The sequence below is a fragment of the Raphanus sativus genome, chromosome 4 (genome assembly GCF_000801105.2).
Source record: "Raphanus sativus cultivar WK10039 chromosome 4, ASM80110v3, whole genome shotgun sequence".
Classification (NCBI taxonomy): domain Eukaryota; kingdom Viridiplantae; phylum Streptophyta; class Magnoliopsida; order Brassicales; family Brassicaceae; genus Raphanus; species Raphanus sativus.
The window spans coordinates 7288465-7313756 of NC_079514.1; the positions used below are offsets into that span (position 1 = coordinate 7288465).

General features: G+C 34.6%; 6 protein-coding genes and 1 non-coding gene across 8 annotated transcripts; 4 read left to right on the forward strand and 3 right to left on the reverse strand.

The window, feature by feature from the left end:
- The first annotated feature begins 108 nt into the window (after positions 1 to 108).
- On the forward strand, positions 109 to 1807 carry LOC130510933 (transcription factor MYB39-like). Its single transcript, XM_057007648.1, has 3 exons — positions 109 to 433; positions 712 to 1434; positions 1566 to 1807. Exons 1-3 carry the CDS (start codon positions 168 to 170, stop codon positions 1600 to 1602), a joined length of 1026 nt encoding a protein of 341 aa, XP_056863628.1. The 5' UTR covers positions 109 to 167; the 3' UTR covers positions 1603 to 1807.
- Positions 1808 to 2216: 409 nt separating this feature from the next.
- LOC130510932 (alpha,alpha-trehalose-phosphate synthase [UDP-forming] 5) lies at positions 2217 to 6127 on the reverse strand. Of its 2 annotated transcripts, none has more exons than XM_057007646.1 (4): positions 5971 to 6127; positions 3103 to 5145; positions 2760 to 3033; positions 2217 to 2688 (listed from the first exon to the last, which is right to left on the reverse strand). In XM_057007646.1, exons 2-4 carry the CDS (start codon positions 5088 to 5090, stop codon positions 2365 to 2367), a joined length of 2586 nt encoding a protein of 861 aa, XP_056863626.1. In that variant the 5' UTR covers positions 5091 to 5145; positions 5971 to 6127; the 3' UTR covers positions 2217 to 2364. The 2 variants fall into 2 exon arrangements, with proteins under 2 accessions (XP_056863626.1, XP_056863627.1); XM_057007647.1 differs by lacking the exon at positions 5971 to 6127 and adding an exon at positions 5806 to 5962.
- A 5360-nt stretch (positions 6128 to 11487) lies between these two features.
- Positions 11488 to 11559, forward strand: TRNAW-CCA (transfer RNA tryptophan (anticodon CCA)). Its single transcript has one exon. It is a non-coding gene; the product is annotated as a tRNA-Trp (tRNA).
- Positions 11560 to 11788: 229 nt separating this feature from the next.
- LOC108851672 (uncharacterized) lies at positions 11789 to 13429 on the reverse strand. The gene is made up of 7 exons (XM_018625134.2): positions 13237 to 13429; positions 13062 to 13151; positions 12824 to 12978; positions 12632 to 12752; positions 12431 to 12550; positions 12272 to 12342; positions 11789 to 12155 (listed from the first exon to the last, which is right to left on the reverse strand). Exons 1-7 carry the CDS (start codon positions 13345 to 13347, stop codon positions 11930 to 11932), a joined length of 894 nt encoding a protein of 297 aa, XP_018480636.1. The 5' UTR covers positions 13348 to 13429; the 3' UTR covers positions 11789 to 11929.
- A 73-nt stretch (positions 13430 to 13502) lies between these two features.
- Positions 13503 to 16318, forward strand: LOC108855860 (carboxyl-terminal-processing peptidase 2, chloroplastic). Its single transcript, XM_018629776.2, has 13 exons — positions 13503 to 13656; positions 13745 to 14024; positions 14093 to 14242; positions 14328 to 14410; positions 14496 to 14704; positions 14783 to 14851; positions 14930 to 15048; positions 15132 to 15207; positions 15311 to 15352; positions 15439 to 15547; positions 15654 to 15751; positions 15840 to 15933; positions 16056 to 16318. Exons 1-13 carry the CDS (start codon positions 13579 to 13581, stop codon positions 16179 to 16181), a joined length of 1533 nt encoding a protein of 510 aa, XP_018485278.1. The 5' UTR covers positions 13503 to 13578; the 3' UTR covers positions 16182 to 16318.
- Positions 16304 to 18136, reverse strand: LOC108855861 (syntaxin-23). The gene is made up of 7 exons (XM_018629777.2): positions 17723 to 18136; positions 17553 to 17646; positions 17299 to 17438; positions 17139 to 17213; positions 16901 to 17058; positions 16719 to 16819; positions 16304 to 16593 (listed from the first exon to the last, which is right to left on the reverse strand). Exons 1-7 carry the CDS (start codon positions 17923 to 17925, stop codon positions 16528 to 16530), a joined length of 837 nt encoding a protein of 278 aa, XP_018485279.1. The 5' UTR covers positions 17926 to 18136; the 3' UTR covers positions 16304 to 16527.
- A 480-nt stretch (positions 18137 to 18616) lies between these two features.
- Positions 18617 to 20559, forward strand: LOC108848445 (binding partner of ACD11 1). The gene is made up of 5 exons (XM_018621809.2): positions 18617 to 18851; positions 19229 to 19335; positions 19410 to 19485; positions 19558 to 19638; positions 19705 to 20559. The coding sequence occupies exons 1-5, from the start codon at positions 18846 to 18848 to the stop codon at positions 20368 to 20370; spliced, it is 936 nt and encodes a 311-aa protein (XP_018477311.2). The 5' UTR covers positions 18617 to 18845; the 3' UTR covers positions 20371 to 20559.
- The last annotated feature ends 4733 nt before the right edge of the window (positions 20560 to 25292 follow it).

Consider the following 25292-nt stretch of genomic DNA (forward strand, 5'->3'; position numbering starts at 1 on the left):
ATTCTGATGAATGCATATAACTTTTAGTTATGTGATGGCTCATCTGCTCACATTGTATATATATACACACACATAGTAGAACGTATTGAGCTACGAAAGAAAGAATATCATATTTCAATAGTCTTCAAGACATTAGGGTCCATAATCAGAAGATATATATAAACAAAATGGGAAGATCACCGTGTTGCGATCAAGACAAAGGCGTAAAGAAAGGACCTTGGATGCCCGAAGAAGATGACAAGCTCATGGCTTATATACATAAGAACGGTTATGGGAAGTGGCGGTCAATTCCTAACCTCGCTGGACTTAATCGCTGCGGAAAGAGCTGCCGGCTCCGGTGGATGAATTATCTCCGGCCTGATATCCGGAGAGGCGAGTTCACCGATGACGAAGAGAGTACTATCGTTAAACTCCATGCCCTTCTTGGCAACAAGTAAGATTTTGTCTGATTAGATAGATAGAAATTTCATGTAACTATTTAACAAATGAATTTTGTTTGAAGTGCTAAAACTTGTGGCCCTTGTGGGGTTTATTTACATTATTATCTATATAACATATCAAAAACAAACCAAAACGTAAAATAAAAAAAACATTGTGATTTGTGACCCAACGACTATATATAATTCGCTTCAGCTTACGATCTCTAACCACTCAAAATGTTAATCTTTGATTATTGTTATCGTAACGCTTGAATTGAATTTTCTTTTATAGATGGTCAAAGATTGCGAGTCATCTCCCAGGAAGAACAGATAACGAGATAAAAAACTATTGGAACACTCATATGAGGAAAAAAATGTTGCAAATGGGGATTGATCCAATCACCCACGAGCCAAGAACCAACGATCTTAGCAATATACGCGACGTTTCTCAAATGCTTGCGGCGGCTATTGGCAACGGCCAGTTTGGTAACAATACTTTCTTCAACAACAACACTGCTGTGGAAGATCTTCTCAAACTCCAGTTGATTCATAAAATGCTTCAAATCATAACACCCAAAACCATACCAAACATCAATAGCTTCAATACCAACTCGTTGAATACTAAACCGGAGCCGGTAGTCAATAACATCAAAACCAATCCAGTGGATCCTAAACCAAAGCTGGCGGCAGCTGGACATCTGAATGCTATTGAACCACATGTTTTCACAAACCAAACTGAGAATGAAGATTTCATGCCATCTTTTGAGGATGTTTGGGATTGTACTGAAGATAACCAGCTTCCTGGTTTAGTTATGGTTTCTCAGGAAAATCTGAATTATTATGGTGATCAGTTACATGAAGTCCCATCTACTGGTTCGATGTCGGTTACCCCTGAGGCATCCGGGTTGAATTATCCCGGTATGACTCAACAGTCATCCGGTTCAGATGTCCTAGAGGACTGGGAGAAGTTTCTTGACGATGAAACAACTGACTCTTGCTGGAAAAGTTTCTTAGAGTAAGATTTTTTTCTTCACTTTTATTTCTAATATATGCTATTTAGTATATATATATATATATGTGGTAACATACAATATACTTTCTTAAATTAAAATATCCGATAAAAGAGTATTGCTATTTTATTTGCAGCTTAACGTCGCCCACATCGTCGCCCTACCCGTGGTAGAACTGGATTTTGTTCAAGTCGTATAGTCATCATAGTTTTGAAGATTCATACACAAAAACGTTCGAAAATATTCTTAATTTTTTTTGTAACAAAATTATTGATTTATATGCTTGTATTCATTTTCTTGTAAAGGATTGTTTGAATTGTATTTCTTTTATTTGGTTTGTTTGTTTGTTGTGTAAAAGAAACACATTGTAATCACATTTCGGAGTAATATTTTTATAAAATATACGATTATTCTATTATACAATAAAATAAAATAAATAAACAAACAAAACCTTGGTAACTTGTATTTGATCACGTGTTCTGCCATTAAAACGATGATAACTTGTTATACACGGAATCTACAAATGTTAAAATACAAAACTCCCAATATAATATACACAAATGTTAACTTTCCTAGTAAAAGGAGTAAAATATGCTACGTCAATCTCCCAAGATCTCATAGCAAAACTTCTTCAACTCTCTATTTATTTGATTATAAAGACTACAGTACAAAGATATGCATTTAACATTTTATAAAAGAACTGACCAAGAATGAACAACCCTAGTTCGATCTACATAGTTGACGATCTACTAGAAGAAATATTTCTCCGACTAATAATACATGTGTATTGCCATAAAGAAGAGTTGCTTACCTTAAAACTTTCATGTTGTGTTTTTACGTTAATCCAACAACAGAAAAGAAAAAGACATTTCCTAAACTTGAAAAACCATACACAAAGTCACTCTTAAATAAAACTCAACGTTTCACACAAATCCTTAGAAGATATCTTTTGTTGTTGGAACATCCGGGGTTTGATGATCAGGTGCTGCGGCGGCGGAGGTGGATAGACCTTCAAGCATCCTGATGATCTCTGCAGTGTCGTCTAAATAGTATTTAGCTTTGCTTGGCTTTTGTCCAACGGTGCAAGCGAATATCTCAGCCACTGGAGACAAAGCTGGTCCGTCTTTTGCACCCATTATCACCTCAAACATATCCTCATCAGACCGATCATCTCCCACGCATAGAATGAAGTCCAAAAGCTTCCCTTGCTCTTGCATCGTCGTTAGAAGCCTCTCTGCCACAAGACCCTTGTTCACACCCTGTTTTGAAAAAACAGTTAAGAGACTGAGAAACACAATAATGCTAAAACTCCTTTTTTTTTAAATCTGACCTGTGGTTTAACTTCAACGAGCTGCTGTCCGGTCTTGACGGAGACTGGATCATTCGTGAGCACGCTTTCCAAGTGTTCCATAAGCTCTTTGGCTTGACAAGATCCAAAGTCAGGATCAGCAAACTGGTAGTTCCAAACCAGAGCAGTCTCTTTAGTCTCTATCGTTGATCCGTCTGTAGTCTCAGTGTAGAGTCTCATCACTGGCTCTGCTATTTGTTTCCACTCAAATTCCGACACTACACTCGATGTTTCCCACTCTGTTCCATCATTTGGCCTATCCCACACAAAATAAAAATTAATAATTAAACTTTGTACTATTCAAGAAGACATGATGAAACCTTACCTTATAAAGTAACCATGCTCTGCTGCCAAACCAAGATCACCACAAGAAGAGAACCATTCGGTTAGCGTCTTTCTATCTTTCCCGCTGATGAGATAAACGATATTCTTGGGATCACTAGCCAGCTTGTTCAACGTCTCAATCGTCGAGAAGCTAGGCGTCGTCCTAATGGAACCAGGCTGCACCATCGTGCCATCATAATCCACAAGAACGGCTCTGTTCTTGGTCCTCTTATAAGCCGAGACAATGTGCTCAATAGAAAGCTTCTTGAAACTCGGATCAAGCGCCACGACTCTAAACCCTAACCCGAAACCTATCCCCCAACACCTCTTCCTCACGTGCTCCGCGCACGCCCTCTCTAGATCCTGTATAAAGCTCCTCGACCAGTAAGCAACGTCGTGCGTGCTCACGTACTTGTGATGCTTCTCGTGACGCATCTGCTTCTCCGCTTCAGAAGCTATCAACGCGTAGTCCATGGCTTCGGCCACCGCGTCTATGTTCCAAGGATTCACTCTTATGGCGCCGCTCAGAGAAGGAGAGCAACCGATGAACTCGGAGACGACGAGCATGCTCTTCTTCGCTTCTTCTTCGAGCCCTAACGTCTCGTTGAGTTTAGGGTTAGCTTGTCTGCAGATGATGTACTCGTAAGGTATGAGATTCATACCGTCTCTCACAGCTGTTACTAGACAACACTCTGCGATCACGTAGTAAGCGATCCTCTCGTAGAACTGAAGAGGTTTATCGATGAGAACCACAGGTATGTAGCCTGGTCTTCCGAACATCTCGTTGATCCTTTTGACAGTTGCTTGAGTCTCTGACCTAACCTCCTGAACGTCTTTCCCGCGTCCTCTCGCGGGGTTAGCTATCTGTACGAGGACAACACGTCCTCTCTTCTCCGGATGCTGCTGGAGAAGCTGCTCCATGGCCAGAAGCTTGAGGCTGATGCCTTTGAAGATGTCCATGTCGTCAACACCGAGGAGAACCTTTTGGTTCAAGAACTGATCTCTAAGCTCGGAGACTCTTGTCTGAGTCTCCGGGAGGTTAAGAATCGACTGGAGCTGGCTGGTGTGGATTCCAACGGGGAGAATCTTGATGCTCACGGTTCTTCCGTAGTACTCAAGCCCTATGGTTCCTCTCTTGGACTGATACGACAAGCCGAGCATCCTGCTGCAGCAAGAGAGGAAGTGTCTAGCGTAGTCAAAGGTGTGGAAACCGATGAGGTCAGCGTTGAGGAGGGCGCGTAAGAGCTCGTTTCTGACGGGGAGAGTTCGGTAGATCTCTGAAGAAGGGAAAGGGCTGTGGAGGAAGAACCCTAGCTTGACTCTGTTAAACCTCTTGCGCAAGAAAGTGGGGAGAACCATCAAGTGGTAGTCATGAACCCAAACGAAGTCATCGTCGGGACTAATCACTTCCATCACTTTATCAGCGAAGATCTTGTTGACAGAGAGGTAAGCTTGCCATAAAGAGCGATCAAACCTGCCTCCAAGATCAGGGTTTAGAGGAAGCATGTAGTGGAAGAGAGGCCAGAGATGCTGTTTGCAGAAGCCGTGGTAGTACTTGGTGAATATCTCGGGAGGGATGTAAGCAGGGACGCATTTGAAGTTCTCTAGGAGTCTCTGAGCGACGTCGTCTTGCTCGAGAGGGTCTACTACTTGGTCTTTGAGGCAGCCGATGTAGACGACTTCCATGTCTTCACGCATGCCGTCTTTGAGCTGGAGGAGGAGGGAGTCGTTGTCCCATGTGAAGGTGAGTTTGCCGGATGAGTTTCGGTGGGATTTGATGGGGAGCTGGTTGCCGACGATGATGATTCGGTCTTGTGCGACGGAGGAAGGTGCGTCTGAGCAGACGCTGTTGCTGTTGGTGTCGTCGTCTAGCTCTGATAAGACGCCTGTGACGGTTGCTACTCTTGGGAACCGTTTCTTTTCCCGGGAGAAGGAGTGGAAGTTGCCTGAGGCAAGATCCAAGAGGTTGGAATAAGATCTTGACACCATTGTCTCTTGTCTTGTGTGTGTGTTTGTATTACTCTCTACAGCAAGTGTTCAGTGTCTGCAACAGAAACAACACATCACTGGTCAAACCTCTATTTGTTAATTCATCTTATTAACACAAGAACACATAAAAAAAAATCAAATCTTTTGATTACTAATTCATCTGATTAGCACAAGACCACATAAAAAAAAATCAAATCTTTGATCATTAATTCATCTCACTAACACAAGGCCACTTCAAAAAAATCAAATCTTTGATCACTAACTCATCTTACTAACATAAGAAAAAAAAAACACAGAAAAAAATCAAATCTTTGATCATAGATTCATCTGGTTAAACAGAAGAACACATCAAAGATCACTAGTATCAAACATTAAGAGAAGCCAAATCTGAGGAGCAGAGTATCAAACATTAAGATCAGATATTTCATATTTTAGCCAAAGACTGGAGCTGAAACTCTAAACGATCAGCATCAACAGATCTCAGACTTACATACATAGACAGTAGTGAGGTTAAATCTGAGATAAAAAGGAACAAATTTTACAAAAAAAAAAAATCCAAGAGCTTGTATGCACAAAACCCCATACCAAAATAAACAAAAAAAAGAAGATAAAATTCATACGGAATCAAAATGCAACATAAGTATGATCTCAAAGTTCTCAGAATCATGAACTGTAATAAGAAAAAAAAAACAAACAAAACTAGGCTAGAGCTTACACTGACTGATACAAAACAAGATCAGAAGTTCAGAACACACAGCTCGCGTGTTAAAAGAAAAAGCAAAGTTTTGGTTAGTGAAAGTTAATCAGATTCTTCAGAAGAAAAAGAAACCCATCAGATGCAAAGAAGATGGTCAGAAGAGAAAGCAGAAAAAAAGCTCACCTTTTTGGAGTGATGGTAGTGAGTGTGAGTGCAGGTCTGGGAGAGAGAGAGAGAGAGAGAGAGAGAGAGAGAGAGAGAGAGAGAGAGAGAGAGAGAGCTTAATTAAAAGATTCGTTTCTTCATTTCTCTTTGTTCTGCTTACTGCTTCACTGTTCTTAAAAAAAGTTTATTTTTTCTTATTTAAACCGCTTTTATTTCTTTTTACGATTAGCTTTATGTATTAACTAGTGATATTCCGGCGCTACGCGCCGGGTTCATATGTTATACTTTTACATAAATTTATAAATTATTATATGGTTTTAACAAATAAAATATGTTAAATATGAAATAAAAATATATTAAAAATGATATTTTCTGATTTTTTTATAGTGGTTAGTGTAGTGCATTACTTGTTTGAAGTTGTTTAGTTCAAAGTGGAATAGCATAAGTGGTTGTTACTAATCGACTTAATAAAAATAGAAAAAAAAACCGATAGTCATAACAAAATTAATTTAGTTGGAATTTAAAAATAAAACAAAGTTGATGTTTTATATAGAGAACATACTTATATTATTAATTATTAAAATAACTATATATGAACTATAAAACTTTTACTAATATATTTAGTTCAAATAATAGAAAGATGGTATACGTTTCAAATTTTATAAATTTTATAAAAAATAAGGGTGAAGTGTCAATTTTTGATAAAATAATTGGGGAGTATCTAATATATATATTTTAAATTACCATGTTGACTTTTAAAATATAGAGTGCGAGTTGTATGTGTTACTTTAGTTTTAAGGTCTCTCAAAAATATGTATCTTAAAATAAGAAACATAAAATTATTTTCTATATTAGTTTTGTTATAATGGAAGATTTTGTGTGTGTTCATAACAAAATTCTTGTTTGTCCACCCTTATTTAGAAATATCAACAAATTTTAATATGAATATAAATATGTTTTTTAACTAAAAACTATAAATGGTTCCTAAACTCCTCTATTTAATGGACAACTTCTATTTTAACCGGAATGGAACAATTTCACCAAATCTTCCTAGTAAAAAATCAATTTGTTAATTAGTAAATGAAATGTTAGCATCTATAACGATCATGAGAAAGACAATTTCTAACTATCTGTGACATTCGGACTTGCTCACTTGCTGCATTTAGTAATGGTTTTGACAATAAATGGTTAATGTGGTGCAAAGGATTAATGGTGAGGGTGGTGTGTGGTTTACATCAATTTTAAATAACTTTAGCAACCAGGCAACGTTTAAAAATTTCTCTCAGATTGGAAGTAATGTTTCTTTTTTTTTGTTTAGTTAAATTTTAAGAGTATATTAATCATGTTCACGGTTTTTAAAATGTAAACACAGATAGCATGCATCACGGAAGTTATTGGTTTCCTTGCAGAGTGTAACATGGGAAGATACCATAGAGTTTATGTGCCAATACCAATAGATCAAATGTTAGTCTTTTGGACTTGAATCGCCATCAATTACTAAACATTATTAGAATGGGATGAGTGGAATTTTTAGATTGATTATATGATGGTTACGTCGATTGCTTTAAAGAAGGAGAATCGTAGAGGCTCCATTTTCCATCGTCAACATCAAATATAAAGAAATCCACCCGACCCGGACACTGAACTGGACGATTTACCGGGTCTCTGGATCAACCGTGGGTGAACCGCAGTTTAGTAAATGAATTAGTTTTATTATAAGATAATATATTAGCTATGAAAATAAATATATAAAAACTAAAGTTAATATTTTAAAGGTTTTCAAACATAAAGTAATAGTTTGGATATGTATCTATTTTATGTTTAAATTTTTTTGAAATACTTCACTTTAGTTTTTATTTTTGTATTTTTATCTGACATACAAAATATTAAGAAATAGTTTAAAAGTATTTAAAAAATATGTAAAATAAGAGTTATGAAATCTAAAGAAAATGAAGACATAAAATTAATAATAAATTAAACTTTTAATCCAAAAGTAAAATATCATTGTAATAAATTGTCAATAACAAAAATAAGTTCACGCATAATAACAATTAACACCAAAACACATTAAATAAAATTGAGAAAATATTTTAATTATTAAAAGGAGAATGCCACATGGCATTTTCCCCCCAAGGAAAAAAAAAACTCAACTTTATTATATAAGATTAATTCTCTATAAATTTTGGGCGTAGATTTTAATGTTTTTGGAAGATTCTCCTCTGCTTTCTCTCCTACAAGGCAATAATAGTCTCTGAGATTTCTGACCAATCAAAGTAGTGGAAGTAATTAAGTTGTCCAAATGATAATGAGTACACAATATAATTAAAAAAAACGCCTATGATTTTGGTATAAGAAAATTCATTCTATCTTTAAAAAAAAGTTTTGGTAGAAAGCAATAATTTAATTAAATAATTGACCATTTGTCGAGTAACTTGAGTTTTCTATTAGCAAATTGACAAAACGTAACATAAAATGTTCAGATGAAATTTAGCGCATGATTTTATCGGTCTTATAATTTTTAAAATATTTTCATTATTTTAGCCTGTTAAGTAAATGTAGATCACAGTTACAATGATTAAAATATCATTTAATGTCCACCTCGAAAGAAATATGCTATAGAAAAAATAATGTGTTCCATAATGTCTAGAACAGATGAGTAAAAATTTCAAAGCGTATTCCAGGCCCTTTTGCTTAATTATATACTATATTATTATTTTATGAACTGTATTATTTTTTATTGATATCTATAGCAGTTCCTTCTTTTTTAACTTTCCATTCTGCTTTGCTAAGAACATAAAATAATATGCTTATTTTCTCTTATGGTATGTGGCTGAAAGTCTTAAAGTAAGATATTAACAAATAATCATCTAGGGGACAGAGGTCTATAATTTATAAGTTTTAGTCACATACTTTTGTTTTCTTCTTGTACCCATAATCTAAGGTCGGCTGATAGGAAAAGATGGTAGATTTTTTGTTGTGTGTGTATAGCAAGCTAAGTTTCAGAACAATGCAAAAAAAAAGTTGGTACTAAATTACTGATGTTGGTTAGTTGTCGTTTTCTATAAATAATGATTTTGATGTTTCAGTTTTAATAATTTCTGAATTAAAAGACAACAAAGCTCTAGATGTCTTTGTAGAGTGGGAACACAGGTCATGTCTCCTTTGATTTGCCTTTCTCTCCTATTACAGTGGTGATTTCAACAGCTAGAACATTTTGACTGAAAGTATCTTAGAGCTTCTCCATCAATAGTATTAGACCAGTATTTAATTAATATAGATCTTTAAAAATTCCATATGTATGAAAAAAATTAAACACTAGAAAACATTGAGAGCATAAAATATTGCTATAAATTGGTGGTGGTTGCCTAGTGGCGCTTGAGGGAATTAAAAACTCAATACAGTGAACCCGGATTCAACTCCATCGGTCACACGCATATGGACTATTGTTTTCGGTTCATTTGAATGCCCATGAGAGGATCTATCCGTGGGCTAGCTATACCTCCACCCGAGAGTTAGGTCTGTGTCTTTAATAGACTCGGGTTTAACTCTTTTCAGTTTCAAAAAAAAAATATTGCTATTGAAATATGATTTTTTTTTCAGCTTTACACCTCATACACAATCAAACTACAAGTATAAATTATTATAACAAATTTTTAAATATACAACATTTTGTGTAGATTAAACAAATGTTTTCAACTTTTAAATTGAAAATTTCTTAAGTTTGTATAAATCATACTCTGATTTTCGTATAGTATTATGTAGGAGGATAATACGAAATAAGGACGGCAAGAAATAGAAAAAGTTTATCGAAATAAAATTTAAAAAGCAGAATTATTTTGATTTTAGTTTTATTTAAAGTTTGAAATAAAATAAAAATAAAAATAAAATGTATTTTATTGAGATATTGCAGAAATGTAAATTTCTGAAACAAAGAACACATTATAAATACAAACAATTTTTTAATGAAAAAATTAAATTTCAAAAATGATAAAAAAAAATCCTTACCAAACAAACCAAACGCTCAGTCAGCTGAAACTAATGAAATAACTCTGGACGGCATAGGATCATGAATAAATATTAGAGATTTATGCAGGCGCGTAGGGGTTTACTTACCTGATCTTAATGCTCTGAAGAATACAATACATGATCTTAATGCTCTGAAGAATACAATACATGATCTTAATACAATACATTTTATCGACTAGTTAATCTTTTAATTGGTTGTCAAGATTCTAAAGGAATGATTTGTTTTATATTTTCATGTCGAATAGTAATATTTTTTATCTTCAAAATGTCCTTTCAGATTATCAACCCGACAAAGAATATATGGTTAGATTATCAAATTGGGGCAACTTGCCATTATTTTATTAAAAGATGTTTTTTTTAACTAACTAAACTTAATTTATTTTGCAGTTTAATATTATGTTTCGCGTATACTGCATATAGTTTTTTGGGGTAACCAATACTGTATATAGTTAATCACAGATGAGAGTCCCTTTCAAGTCTCAATACTTTAATCCGCTATATATTCATTAGAAATAGCTAGATGCATATTAATAAGGGTTTTGTCAATACATGTATGCTAGGTATTTAGGTTTGCGTAAAGAAACCCTTTCTTAATGGGATTTATGTATTTTTTTCAAAGAAAAAGGATTTATGTATAGATACGTAAAATGAACATAATATACATAATAATAATACATACACAAATGATGAGCATATCGTTCGATTATTTCCCACCGTCTATATGTGTGGGGTGTTCGTGTGCGACATAGACATATTTTATATACATATATAAGCAGCATTAATGTCAGTTTGTATCATGATTTGGTCCATCCAAGAGTCAACAATATAATTGGTAACACATCACCGCAATAGATCGCCTATACGAGGCGCACATTGCAATTTGCGCATACATGACATATGCGTATATGTATGTGAGTTTGTCGATACATTGATCATCACTGTTCTACAAAATGCATCCGATATAATATATAGTATTCGCAATAATGGTAGTCATATATAAAATCATGTAAACATTATTGTTAATTTTCTTTACAAGGTATGATAAGAGAAAACACAGAAGCTAGCTTTACTATGAAATCATTTACCAAACTCTTCTTTATCAAATGTAATTATGTTCTCAGAAAAAGAAAACACTAATCATATGGTTTACTAAATATATATTGGAGGACTTCTCTGGTTTTGCCTTCAAAGTAATTGATTTTTTATTTGAGAGTGATATAGTAATCATGGAGAAAAAGTCCAACCACCTTTGAAATAATGAGAAAGCTACTTGGACGTCTATATTAGCACCACGTGTCAAGCTCAGAACATTTTGAATTTCTGCTTACAAATTTATTAATTTGATCCAATCAACACCAACCCTGCTCTGAGATGCTGACAAACCGTAATCAGAGATTAATTTTCAGTGGAGAGAAGTAGAGAACCTTGTAAGATTTCAGTTTATTCTTGAATTTATCTTCAAAACTTTAATGATTAGTTATATTAATACAATACGAGTAAAAAGCATCCGGATCCGTGGCGCAATGGTAGCGCGTCTGACTCCAGATCAGAAGGTTGCGTGTTCGATTCACGTCGGGTTCAAAATCCCGAAACTATCCCGGATAATTTTTTTCCCTTAATTTACTTTCACCATTGCGCGGCACTTTTTTGTGTGGAAAACGGCGAACGGCATGCATGCTTACACGTTCAGCTTTAAAACATTAAACTGCGCGCCATCTGAGCTAATCGATCAAAACAACACTCAGTATCCAGACCATTTCTTGCAAGCCTTTTAGCAAAACTGTTGGCACCATTGAGGCCGGGACCACGATGAACAATCAGAGTGTACATTAAACAGTGTGCCATCTGAGCTAAACGATCAAAAACAACACATAAGTCTCCAATTACACTTTTTTTCTTTTCTTTGCAAGCCTTTTAGCAATCTGTTGGACCAACAGAAAAAGATTGTAAACTAAGCAGTTTCTTCAGGCTTGACAAAGAACTCTATATAAGCAATCCGACTCGGCGGCTGATAACCTGCAGAATCCACTTGTGGAGCTAACGGTTTAGAAACCGAAACCAAGTGCTGAACTTTCAACATCCCTCCTCTCCCTATTGTCAGCTTACTTCCCCTGTTTTCCCTCGCGACGTTTCCAGGAATATTTGCTGTTGTCGCCTTCAAGAACTTGTATTTGTACCTAAGAAACAAATACAAGTTCGTTAGCAAATGTAACCAGTGAGTCTTCTTGACTAGTGTCAGTCCTATCTGTTGTAGGATTCAAACAACTAACGAAGGGATTGGCTTAATTGTTACCTGTAAGAGACTTCAGTATCGCAATGAAAGGCAAGGAGAAGATCTGTGTTGGCATAATACATGAAGTCTATCTGCAAAAGAGGATTACATGGAATGTTACTCTTCCACAGAAAGACTATATACATCACCAAGAAACTAACAAACGAAAAACACAAAGACCTGTAAGTCTCCATGTCCTTCTCCTCTAAAGGTAACACAAGGAGGAGACATTTGAAGGCTAATCTGCACGCTTGATCCAGGCCACTCAAGATCATCAATAGCTTCTTTCAACGCCGCTGACTGATGATACATTTCAACAATCATCTGAGACAAAGCTCTTACTAGCAATGATGATACACTTCACACTATATCATACGTTACCTTCACGGTAAAAGTAAGCGGCACAGTCCCTGCCTGCTCAAAGTTATAGTCCCATTCACTAGTCTCTGGGATCCTCGTTCTTATCTCAGAGTAGATGCATGAGTTCAGAGTATCAACAGACCTAAATAAACCCACAAACATCATCAGCTAAAAACTAGGAGGGATGAATGATTTGTTTGTTTCATCATTTACTTGAGAAGAAGCTCCATGTCAGGGCCTGGATACTTGATTTCTATAGTATTTGAATGTCCAGGTGATGAGAATGTGTTCAAGCAATCCACGAGAAGCCCTAAGCTGATTCCAAATCTCGGTCTCCCTTCAGCTCCGTACTCGTACTTCGTGAACAGCTTCTCAGAATCACAACAACAACATTAAGGATTGATTCTACAGTATATGGTGAAATCGAATTTGAAGGAGTGTGAATCCATACCTCGCGTTGAAGATAGACCTTGGCTTGAAGGCAGCCTGATTCCTCAACGATCAAGACGATTCCGTGCTCGGATAACTCCACTAAAGCATCCTGTAAGCATCGGAGTGAATCGGTGAAGAAGATCGATGACTAAAACCTAAGATTTGGGGGGTTTTTGAGGAGATGGGGATGAGACCTGGTGGCGTTTCCATCGGACGCAAGTGAGGGCATCGACCATGCCTTGGACATTATCGAGCTGGCAAACGAGGTCTGGCGCGTCTGGTTCAATCGCCGGCGACGAGTTCATCTCTCTCTCTCGCTCTCGCTCTCTACTCGCTTCTCCTTCTTCCCGCTTTCCCGCCAGAGAGTTATTAGTCTAATGGGCTTACTGGCCCCTGAAAAGGCCTCTTAAGCGGTTATGAATGGAATTTTTTTTTAAAGTTTACTGTAGAAAGTGGGATCATTTGTCGAATTAAATATTGACATTTTTCAGATAAGGGAAACAGAGTTGGAATTTGGAGAGGGGAAGCTCATTTCAATGGAGGTCCTTGCGAGCTCTTCATTATCCCCAATTTTCACTAAGCACAATACTACAAACCCTAATTTCTCAATACAGGTACATCTCTCCTGAAATTCAATTTACATGGAAGTTGTGTCTGTTTCTCTCCTGTAAGCCTGTAACACAGAGTTTCAAACTTTTGCAGGTGAAATTGTTTGTATCTCAGCCTTCAAAGATTCTGAAAGCTAGCAGCTTTAGATACCCTCAAACCCCAAGGAGGAGCAATGCAAAGCCAGGACTCGTGTTCGTCTGTAACAGATGTTTCTGTCTTCTCGACAGGAATGATCTTAGGAAGTTTTCCGGGAAGATCATGATGAAAGCTTCAGTCAGTTTCAGAAAGAATGTCTCTGTGGCATTGGTTCGGCTTGTTTCTGTTCTGCTTGTCTCATCCATCTCTGTCGTTACAACTGCTGATTCACCATCATGTAAGTTTGTTTTTTTAAACAACATCTTAAATGTGGGGATTGCAAGTTGATGTCTCTCGTCTCTGTAGGGGGTCTTAGTGAAGAGAATCTTCTCTTCTTAGAAGCTTGGAGAACGATAGATCGTGCGTATATCGATAAAACCTTCAATGGGCAAAGCTGGTTTCGTTACAGAGAGTCTGCTTTACGCAATGAGCCCATGAACAATCGAGAAGAGACTTGTATGGCTTTTGAATATGTGAAAAGATTTAACCTTTTACAAACTTAGTTCTGATTTTTTTGGTGTATGTTTGTTTGTGTGTTTAGACATGGCTATCAAGAAAATGATTGCAACACTGGACGATCCTTTTACTCGGTTCCTGGAGCCTGGAAAGTTTCAGAGTTTGCGGGTAAGAGTTCCTGACAACCCTTGTTCTGAATCTAGCTACTAGAGATTGTGTTGTAAGATGTGGTTAATGTTTTGGTTGAAGGTAGTCTGGAACTCAAGGTGCGGTTACAGGTGTTGGGCTGTCTATAGGTTACCCGGCTGCATCAGATGGATCACCGTCTGGGCTTGTTGTTATATCAGCTGCTCCAGGTGGTCCTGCAAATAGAGCTGGAGTTTCACCTGGCGATTTTATCTTAGGAATTGATAATACAACCACTGAAACTCTGACCATATATGATGCGGCACAGATGTTGCAGTAAGCCACGTGTCCACTTTGACCTCTAAGAAACGAGGAAGATTTTTTCATGCTTTGGTTATAAAACTTATAATGCAGGGGACCTGAAGGAAGCACAGTGGAGCTAGCGATTCGAAGTGGACCTGAAACGAGACTCTTATCTTTGACGTACTGTTTCCCAACTTTGCTCTTTGATCTTTCTTTGTTAATCATGTTCAACTCCTAATTGTTTTTTTTTTAATTCAGGAGAGAGCGAGTATCTGTGAATCCAGTGAAGTCAAGATTATGTGAACTTCCTGGCTCTGGAAGTTATTCCCCAAAGATTGGGTATATAAAGCTAACAACATTCAATCAAAATGCTTCGGGTAATGCATTCCTTTTAACGCTAATGAACTCCTTACAAACTTGTCTACTTTCTAGCTCAAAGCAGAACACCTTTTGTTTGTAGGTGCGGTCAAAGAAGCAATTGAGACCTTGAGAGGCAACAATGTAAATGCATTTGTCTTGGATCTTCGAGACAATAGGTGATATATGATTATATAACCAAAAGAAAGTGCATTTCTTCTTGTTTCTGCAACAGCCTTTTCTTGAACATTTGATATATATATATATTTTTTTTGGCTGCAGTGGTGGTTCTTTCCCAGAAGGAATCGAGATTGCTAAGTTTTGGTAAAACCTCATAAATAGATATATCCGAAGAGTCATCAATTTACAAGCTCTCATTGTAAAGAAACTTCAACTTTTGCTATCCACAGGTTAGATAAAGGAGTGATTGTGTATATTTGCGATAGCCGAGGTGTTAGAGATATATATGATACTGATGGAAGCAATGCTATAGCAACCTCCGAGCCTCTTGCCGTCCTGGTATAAGCTTTCCTCCATTCACTATCTATCTATCTATCTATCTATCTCCTTGATGTAAATGGCATGGAATATTTAGCACTCACACAATCTTCTTCTCACTTCTCAGGTTAACAAAGGTACCGCAAGTGCCAGCGAGATATTGGCAGGCGCCTTGAAAGACAACAAACGTGCTCTGGTTTACGGAGAACCAACTTACGGAAAAGGGTAAACAAAAATGCGTTATCTTTGATTCTTCTTCTCCTAGACTGAGCCTTTGTGATAGTCTTGAGACTCCTTTGTACACATTTTGCAGTAAGATACAGTCAGTGTTTCAGCTATCAGATGGTTCGGGCTTGGCGGTAACAGTTGCTCGTTACGAAACACCAGCTCATACCGATATAGACAAGGTCTGAAACTAACTTTCTTGCATATATTTTGATGTTCTGTAGTGCTGCCACCCTTTTGTGTCTACACAAACTCTTTCTTACATTCTGTTATTAATCTTACTCTGTTACTGGTGTTGGAATAGGTCGGTGTTACTCCTGATCATCCGTTGCCAAAGTCATTTCCGAAAGACGAAGAGGCTTTCTGTGGATGCCTTAAGGATCCTACAGCTGCTTGTTATCTCAATCAAGGCCTGCTTTTCTCTAGATGATATTTGATTTGTTCATACTTTGTTCTGAGAGCGTATGAGTAAAGAATGATTCATTGACTCAAACCTTTGTATACTCGTGAAGATTTACTTAGCATCATTGTCAGCTTAATCGAGACAAGGGATTTCACTTTCAAAAACACAGATAAAAGGATCTTTAACAAAATATAATACAAGAGTCAAAAGCAATAACACACTCTGACACCCTCAAACCAAACCCGACTACTCCATATACTCTAAAACAAGAGACCAAAGACCAGCAGTCTAACAAAGTGACACACATACACCCATTAAGATCTCTAGATTGATGGTGAAAGCACTTCTCCATGGTTTAGTGAGTTCTTGAAAATCAAATCGCCAGCACTATGATAACAATCAGGAGTACGATTCCAAAAATCACCATGAGCAAGCACATCTGCGAAGATAGGAAAAAAAAAAGAACAACAGCAAGAATCATTTTATAACTTGCTCTGATCATTATCCTAAATCTCAAAAACAAAATTCATGGTATGATTAAAAAAGGTTGAATATCGTTTTTACCAGAGTTGAACTCGATCTTTGTGTCTTCGAAGCTTTTGCGAGATGAGATCTTCCTTGTGCTGTTGCAGCGTGGGAGTTATCGATGTGAGTACTAATATCATCTGCGTTAAAAAAAAACATGTGTTTGATTGAGGTTATGAAGACACAAGTGGAGTTTTATTATAACTCAGAATCAGTTTTACCGATCATGGTGCCTTGATCATGTACCAGGACAGCCAAGTCTTTGAAGATCTCGTGCACCTCACCAATTTGCTGCTGGATCTCTTGTATCCCTTGCTCTCGTTCCTCGATGATAGCTTCATTAAATACAATCTCATTGTCCAGCAGTACAAGTTCTTGTCTGCAATAAACCAATCAAAACATAAATCATCTCAGCAAAAAAAAAAAGCAATCCACTTTTGTCTGTATAAAAACTTTTACCTTTTCGATTCCACAAGAAGCGCACGCTGCTCTGAATGCTTATCTCCACTCACATCTATCTCACTGGATGTATAGCTATATTGAACCAAAGCTAAGAACTCAATACTACACAAAACCACAAAAAACAAAACATAAGCCATTTTGGATTATGCGGATTTACCTAGATGGAGGAGAAGGACTGGTGAAAAGAGGAGCATAGACAGTTTCTCTTTCAGCAGCGAGACGCTGCGCCTTTTGAAACTCTTTCAATACAGACTGAAAGTCCTTTGCAAGCTTAGCATCCACAATCTTCTTCCTTTGCTAACACACACACACACACACACACACACACACACACACACACGATATAAACACAAACCATTCAAATTCAGACGCCAACAGAAGAAGAACAATAATCACCACAAAGACACTCACATCTACGCCTCTTTGATGATCAGTTTCACTAGCTTCTCTAAGTTTAACAGACGTGTCTTTCACTAACTCTCCGATATGTAGTCTTGTCTTGTGCCTAAACAAGCAATTGAATAATTATCAGAAACAGTTTTCAATTCATAAAGGAGTTAACTTTTTTCGGAGGAGCATACAGCTTATCTCGGAGCTCCGGGGTGTCTTTGGGAGTACCGAGAGTGTTGACCAGACGGTGGAAGCTAGAGACGGCTGTGTTGATCTGGAACACACCGGAAGCCACGGCTTGCGTCGTGTCTTGTCTCCCTCCTCCATTGATGTTACTACTCGAAGAAGCTAACGGTCTCCCTCCTCTTCCCGCCTCTAAATCCTGAAAACTCATTTCCCCCCCCCCCTTTCTCTCTCTCTCTCTTACTCGAGAAACCCCCACCACGAAAGATTCGATCTTGACGGTAACGGAGATCGAGGGAGGAGCGAACGTGACGGTGAATTTTCGATTCGGCGGCGGAACTCTCTCTCTCTCTCTCTCTCTCTCTCTCCGACAGGATCAGATTGGGAAAAACGTGAATCGCGGAGAGAGAGAAGGTTGAGAAACGTGAAGTGTCACATTACCTGTATGAAACGAAAAAGTTTAGTTTCTCTCATTTTCTACCCTCGCTTTTTCATAGTATTCTGAAAAGTGACCCGATAGTTTAGAATCTTACAGGTATATCCTCCTCGGAGATTAGTGTTGTTTAGAGGGTGTGTAAGATAAAGAAATTAAGAATCTTATCATAAGATCTCCAATAATTTATATAGCTAATCACATACAAGAGATTCCTCACGATGTGAACGCTACTCTGTGAACTTAAGACACGTGGATGACTAGTATTGGTGGATAGAGTAAATTTTTTGGAACAAGTAGAAGAGCAGATTTAGGATAATGATTAAAAATATAGGGTGCATGATTAAATCAATTAGATCTTCAAATATATAGAAAAAAACTTTACGTGCATAAAAAGGGTCAAAACTGGAAAAACGAAAAAGATAACGTACTATACGGTTGATTTTATTTTGTATCCAGAAACTGGCACGTGAGAGACTGCCCTTTCAGAATTCAGACCAAAGCACGTGAGACCTCTCTCTCACGTCGTCCGTTTTCCGAGGGTGTGTTAAAACTGGGGTCTCCTCACAGCAAATCCGCTTCCCATAGATTTTTCTTTCTTTTGTGATTTTCTTAAAGTTTCGTTTCTTCGTCAGGTGAAAATCAAAGAGAAAAAACAAAACTTTAAACGTTTCGATCCGCGTCAAGCGATTTCCGCCATGTCGGTAAGTTCTTCTAAATCGAGACCGAACTGGTTTCGGTTTCTTTAGATTTTTTGATTTGTCCCGACAAGATCCATCTTGTCGTTTTGTTGTTTTCTGTTGAGTATGATATTGGGGGAAGATGTAAACAGATCTGTTTGAATAGGGGTTGCTCTGCTGTAAGATATATGCGAAAATGGGTGTTAGATTCGATTCATTACCAAAGGATCAGTTTTTGAGACACAGATTAGCATTTCCTTTAAGATTCTGAGGTTCATTTAATGAAATATGATATAATAATGCCATTGTGATTCTCATTGTAGTTAATAGTTTTAGGCGATGAGGAACCAAAACCATAATATATTTAGTGTCTGGTGGTGACATTGCATCTTTGCTTGCAGATGATGACAACTGTCAAAGTGAGCAATGTTTCTCTAGGAGCAACCGATCGTGACCTCAAGGAGTTCTTTTCCTTCTCTGGCGACATTCTCTACCTCGAGACCCTCAGGTTTCTTTGCTTTACATTTTTTTTTATAAACTCTTTTCTTCTTCAGCTTCTTTACTCTTTTTTTTTCTGTACAGCGAGACAGAACGGTCCAAATTGGCTTATGTCACTTTCAAGGATCTACAAGGAGCTGAAACTGCTGTTCTTCTCTCGGTATGTTTCAGTGCCCTCTATCACTTCCCTCTTTATGTTTTCAAGCGGACTGAGTGTTTATTTTTTCTTCAGGGAGCAACGATTGTTGATTCTTCGGTCATTGTCACTATGGCTCCTGATTACCAACTCTCTCCTGAGGCTTTAGCTTCCTTGGTAACAACCTCACTTTTTTCTCTTCACAATCTTCACTAGCAATCTCTTAACCGTTTCATCTCTCAGGAGCCCAAGGAAAGCAGCAAGTCTCCCCGTGCAGGTGACTCCGTGTTGAGAAAAGCCGAAGATGTTGTCAGCAGCATGCTCGCAAAGGGCTTCATTCTAGGCAAAGACGCAATCGCCAAAGCCAAGAGCGTTGACGAGAAACACCAGCTTACATCCACTGCATCCGCCAAAGTCGCATCTCTCGACAAGAAACTCGGTTTCACCGACAAGATCAACACCGGAACGGTCGTGGTGGGTGATAAAGTCAGGGAAGTTGATCACAAGTACCAAGTCTCCGAGAAGACCAAATCAGCGATCGCTGCAGCTGAGCAGACGGTGAGCAACGCGGGGTCGGCTATAATGAAGAACCGGTATGTTCTCACGGGTGCCACGTGGGTCACCGGAGCTTTCAACAAAGTGGCCAAGGCTGCTGAAGAAGTTGGACAAAAGGCCAAAGAGAAAGTTGGTATGGCTGAGGAAGAAGACAAGAGGAAAGTGGTTGATGAGTTTGCTAGAGTTCACTTGTCTGAATCACCAAAGGCGCCATCATCTAAGGATGAAGACGTACATGAACCAAAACGCTCTGAATCTCCTGAACCAAAAGAATCTGAACATCACGAGCCCCAGCAGCCGCAGCCGCAGCAGCAGCAACAGTCTCCTCCACCTGTGGCTCCGGCTCAACCTTGAGATTTGCAGGCAAGTAAAGACTGAAGACATTTGTGATTCTTGTTGTGAACGGTAATATTTTGAACTAGTCTCTCCTGGATTATCGAAAATGAATATCGAACTTCTTTATTTAGTACCAAGACTTGCGTTCTTCTTGGATTCATGGTCGGTTTGGTACTTAGACTGATAAAAAATATCAATTTTGTCTTCCTTCGTCTGTAACAAAACCTATATCCAAACTAAATCGAAAATGCGAATTTGATTTGAACCATTTTGAGAACATAAATACCTATAATAGCATAAAAAACTTTTGTCAGAAAAATAAATAAAGAGAAAAATGACTAAAATAAACGTTTAGTTTGATAAAAATAATTTACGAATAGTACAAAATTATTTTGCTCAAAAATTAGTATGAAATTTTGTTATTTTACTATATGTTTCTTTTTGCAAAAAACAATTAAATAAAACAATACATGAAAAGGATAGCTTATATGAATTATAAAAACATTAAAATAAAATTTGAAACATATCAAAATGGATTAAACCATTTAGAAATCATCATAAGTTAATGATAATGGGTTAGATAATCTCAAATGATTATATTTATTTTAAATTTAAATAGAAGATAAAATATAAATATTTTGTTTTAATTAATCTGGAGATATGACTATATGTGAAAAGACTCTGACTAATCTTTAAATGGAATTAAAATTCATGGATAGACTCTATACCATGGCTTGTGTTCTTGTAAACATTGGATTCATGGGCTGTTTGGTACTTAATTTAGACTGAAAAAAGAAAAATCAATTTTGTCGTCCCTGCATTTGTAATAAAACCGATATCCAAACTAAATCTGAATCGAAAAATTGCGAATTTGATCTGAAATATTTTGAGAAGAAAAATACCTAAATAGAAGGAAAAATTGTCAGAAAATAACTTCTAAAGAGAAAAATGACTAAAATATATGTTTAGTTTGATAAAAACAAATTACAAAAAGTACAAAATTATATTATTATGTTGCATGGTTGTTAGTTTACTATTAATGGTCTTATGTTTGTAATTTAAATACAAGAAAAGATCATCTTATCTGAATTATAAAATTAATAAAATAAAAATTTAAAATATAAAATATGGATTAAACCATTTAGAAATCATAAAAAATTAAGGGAAAATGGATTTATAGATAAATTATGCTATTTTAGTTGCAGTTGGTTATATTTTATTTTAGATTTTTGATTTAGATTTTAAATTTAAATAGAAATTTTTTTTTTGATTAACGTGATATATTCTAGACCTATAAAAGAATCTAAATTAAGTTTCAGTTGGAGGTGTAATCCATGGATAAAATTTTTGAGTATTTAAATAGGACAAAACAAAGATCCACATCCATGAGTTATATCATAGAAAAATATAAAATAATTAGGTTAAGAATGGAACATTTTGTATACAAATTATTTTTTATGCACTATTATTTATTTATGGTTTTATGATCATTTGTATATTTTTAAATCTATTGATAACAAAAAAAGTTTAATGTATAACTTTTCAAATTTTTAGGAACTTATAATTATTTTACAAAATTCTATGAAAATTTTTTGAAATGAAAATATTAAGTTCTCACTACTTGTTCAGTGAAAATTTTGAAATTGAATATTATGTAGTTATATAGTTCAATTCAAAATATATTGAAATTATATTTTAAATCTGAAAATCTATTAAATGAGATTTTTTATTCATATAATTTTATGATCGTTTGTATATTATTATAACAATTAAATTTAAACCAGTGATAAAAAAATTTGAATGTCAAAATTTTAATTGTTTTAGTAATTTATAGTCGTTTTAAAAAAATAAAAAATATAATATATACAAATATTTTTTTTATTATATGATTAATGTTATTTTTATTTTATAATAATAGTATAAAAATTTAACATAAATGGTATATGATACAAAAATTGTTATCAGGTCTTGATTACTCAAATCATCAATCTTCACAATATATATATATATATATATATATATATATATATATATATATATATCTAGATCATATTAGATAAATCTGTAGTTTTTATTTAAGAAAGAAAGAAGAATATTTGGTACATTAATAATAAATTTTATGGTTTATTTAATGAGAACTATAATATATGTTTAGATGTAACAATTTATTTTTCTTAAGAATTTAAGAGTTATTCTGGTTGACACATTTCATAACTCATGTTACAATATTTCCGAAATAATATATAAGGAATTTAAATCAGTGTAGTACAAATTAAACTTATATCACATAACATTTAAAACTTTATTTTCTTAAAACAAATTGATTAATTACCAACGAAAAACAAATTAATATAAATTATTTTACATTAGTTATGCCAAACAAGTCACAAAAACAAAAGCATTTAATGTTTCATGATACAGTATAAAATATCAAATTATAAACAATACGTTTATTAATTTGCATATTAATTAGTTATACATAATTATAAAAAGTACAAGCATGAATGTGCGCATAAAAATATTATATATTTAAAAATGTAATTACACAATAGTATATTGGACACTGATACTCTTTCCTAAGTACATGATTTAACATTAAAAATTTCAGATACAGTTGATGTATTAGTTAAGGTATTAGCTTATAATAAATGAGAATATTGACCTTTCACAAAAGAAAAAAAAGAAATTATTAAGCAATGAAACATAGTTATAAAACATACTAGATCCTGATCCGTGCGACCGTACGGGTATTAATTTTCAGTTTTAGTTTTTATTTATTTATACTAAATAGTATATATTTATAATATTTGATCATATTTGACCAAAAATACTTTATATATATATATATATATATATATATATTTTTTTTTCTTCATCCAAATATTCAAGTTAAATTTATTTTAGTTTTTAATTTAGGTACTTTAGCTTACATTACTCAAATTTACATGTTATATTTTTTTTTAGATTGAAGGATATTTAAAGATATATAAATTTTGAAAATTTAAAAATAATTTAAACGGGTTATCAAACCCGCAAAGATCTAAATCAAACCGGAACCAAAGTTTATAAATACCTGAATAGAGCTAGAATCTTTAAACTCGAAAATCTCAAATCCGAATAAATTTTAACTGAATTCGAGAATCTTTGATTATTGTTTATCTACTTTAGATGTTTACTTTTGACTATTTTTTATATTTCAAATCAACTTAAAATAGCTTATATCTTGGATATTAACTCGAAAAATAGCTAACATACTGAAGTATATAAATATGATTTAAATACATTCGAATATCCGAAATATTTCGTTCATATAAGGTTTAGTTATGGTTCTCTAGATACCAAAATGGTAAATCCGTTTGGATATTATCTAGTTTCAGTTTAAATTTAGTAATACTTTTTTCGTTCAGATTTGTTCAATGAATAGTTGATATTGTAATTTTCATGAATTGTTTGTCCAATAAAAATGTAATTTTTTGAATTTGACATTGATTTAATTGAGAAGTTAACGAAGTGTAATTAATATAGATTTAATTTTAGAAAACACATTAATATAAGTGGAAAAAATAAAACATTAAAATATGAAGTATTATTTAATTGTGTATTTAATTCAATTTTAATTTTGGAAAACACATTAATCAAAGTGGAAAAGACATCATTAAAATAGGAAATATTATTTAATGTCAGTGGCATGGAAGTGTAAATAACACTGAAACTAAAGGTCATTCTATATGTGTACTTCTCTTTTAATAATATAGACTAGATTTTGACCCGCCCTTAAAAGGGCGGGTATTTTTTGTTTTAAATTTAATTTTTGATATTAGGGCGGTATTTTTTGTTTTAAATTTAATTTTTGATATTTTTCTTTCTGATTATGTTTTTATTTTTTTGTAATCATGTCTGTGTATAAATTTTAATCAAAATATATTTTATTAAATAATAACAATTCCGGTATACGTACGGTTAAGGTTGGGTTGCGGGTCAAACTCGTTCCGCTAACCCACTAATCCGCGGATTTTCAATTTTGTTTTAGTTAAAAAAATATGACCCGCACAATCCAAAAACAAATAATTTTTCACCCGCACCCACTCCGCTTAATTTTGTGGTTATCCACGGGTTATATATATTTTAAAAATCATTATTTAATTTAATTATTATAAAATATATTTATATTAAAAAATTTATACATGATTTAATTTTTAAATTATTATTTTCAAACTTCTGTATTTGAAAAAAATACTTTTTAAATATTTTACGGATCGACGGATAGCCGTGATCCAAAATCCACCAACCCACACTCACCCTGCATAAAATACTCATAACCTGCACCCGAAAATCGATTTTGTAAATATAATTTCAATAGGAAATACTATCAGAATTTAGTATGATAGATTTGGTTTTGTGAAAATAGGATTCGTTATGTACTTATTGCTTAAAATAGGATATTAGTGGTTATGAAAATATTTTTGTTATTTATATGCATGTGTATATGAAAGAGTTGTAAATTTTTTTTTAAGATTTTACCAAAAAAGTAGGAATGATAGGATGTAGAATCAGTTATAAAAATTGTTAGTATTGTATCTTACGGTTTGTAACTGTGAACAATTATTTTTCTTTCCAGATAACGTTATATAAACACACATAAGCAGTTATATATAGCAATGATATTTTTTTTAAATTAGACCTAACATGTGTTTAAATAAAAAAGGGAGGGTATATATTTTGTTTTAATTTTATGCAAATTTTAATTTTATATTTGTTTAATTATATATTTAATTAACATTAATTTAATTTAATATAAATTCTGGTAACTATATTAAATATGTCAAGTTGTGTCATATGCATTTCAGAAATTATTTTAAATTTTAATTCTTAAAATTTGTAATATATTATATTTTTTAGTAGTTACTTAACATATATAGTTCAGAATATTCATATACAAA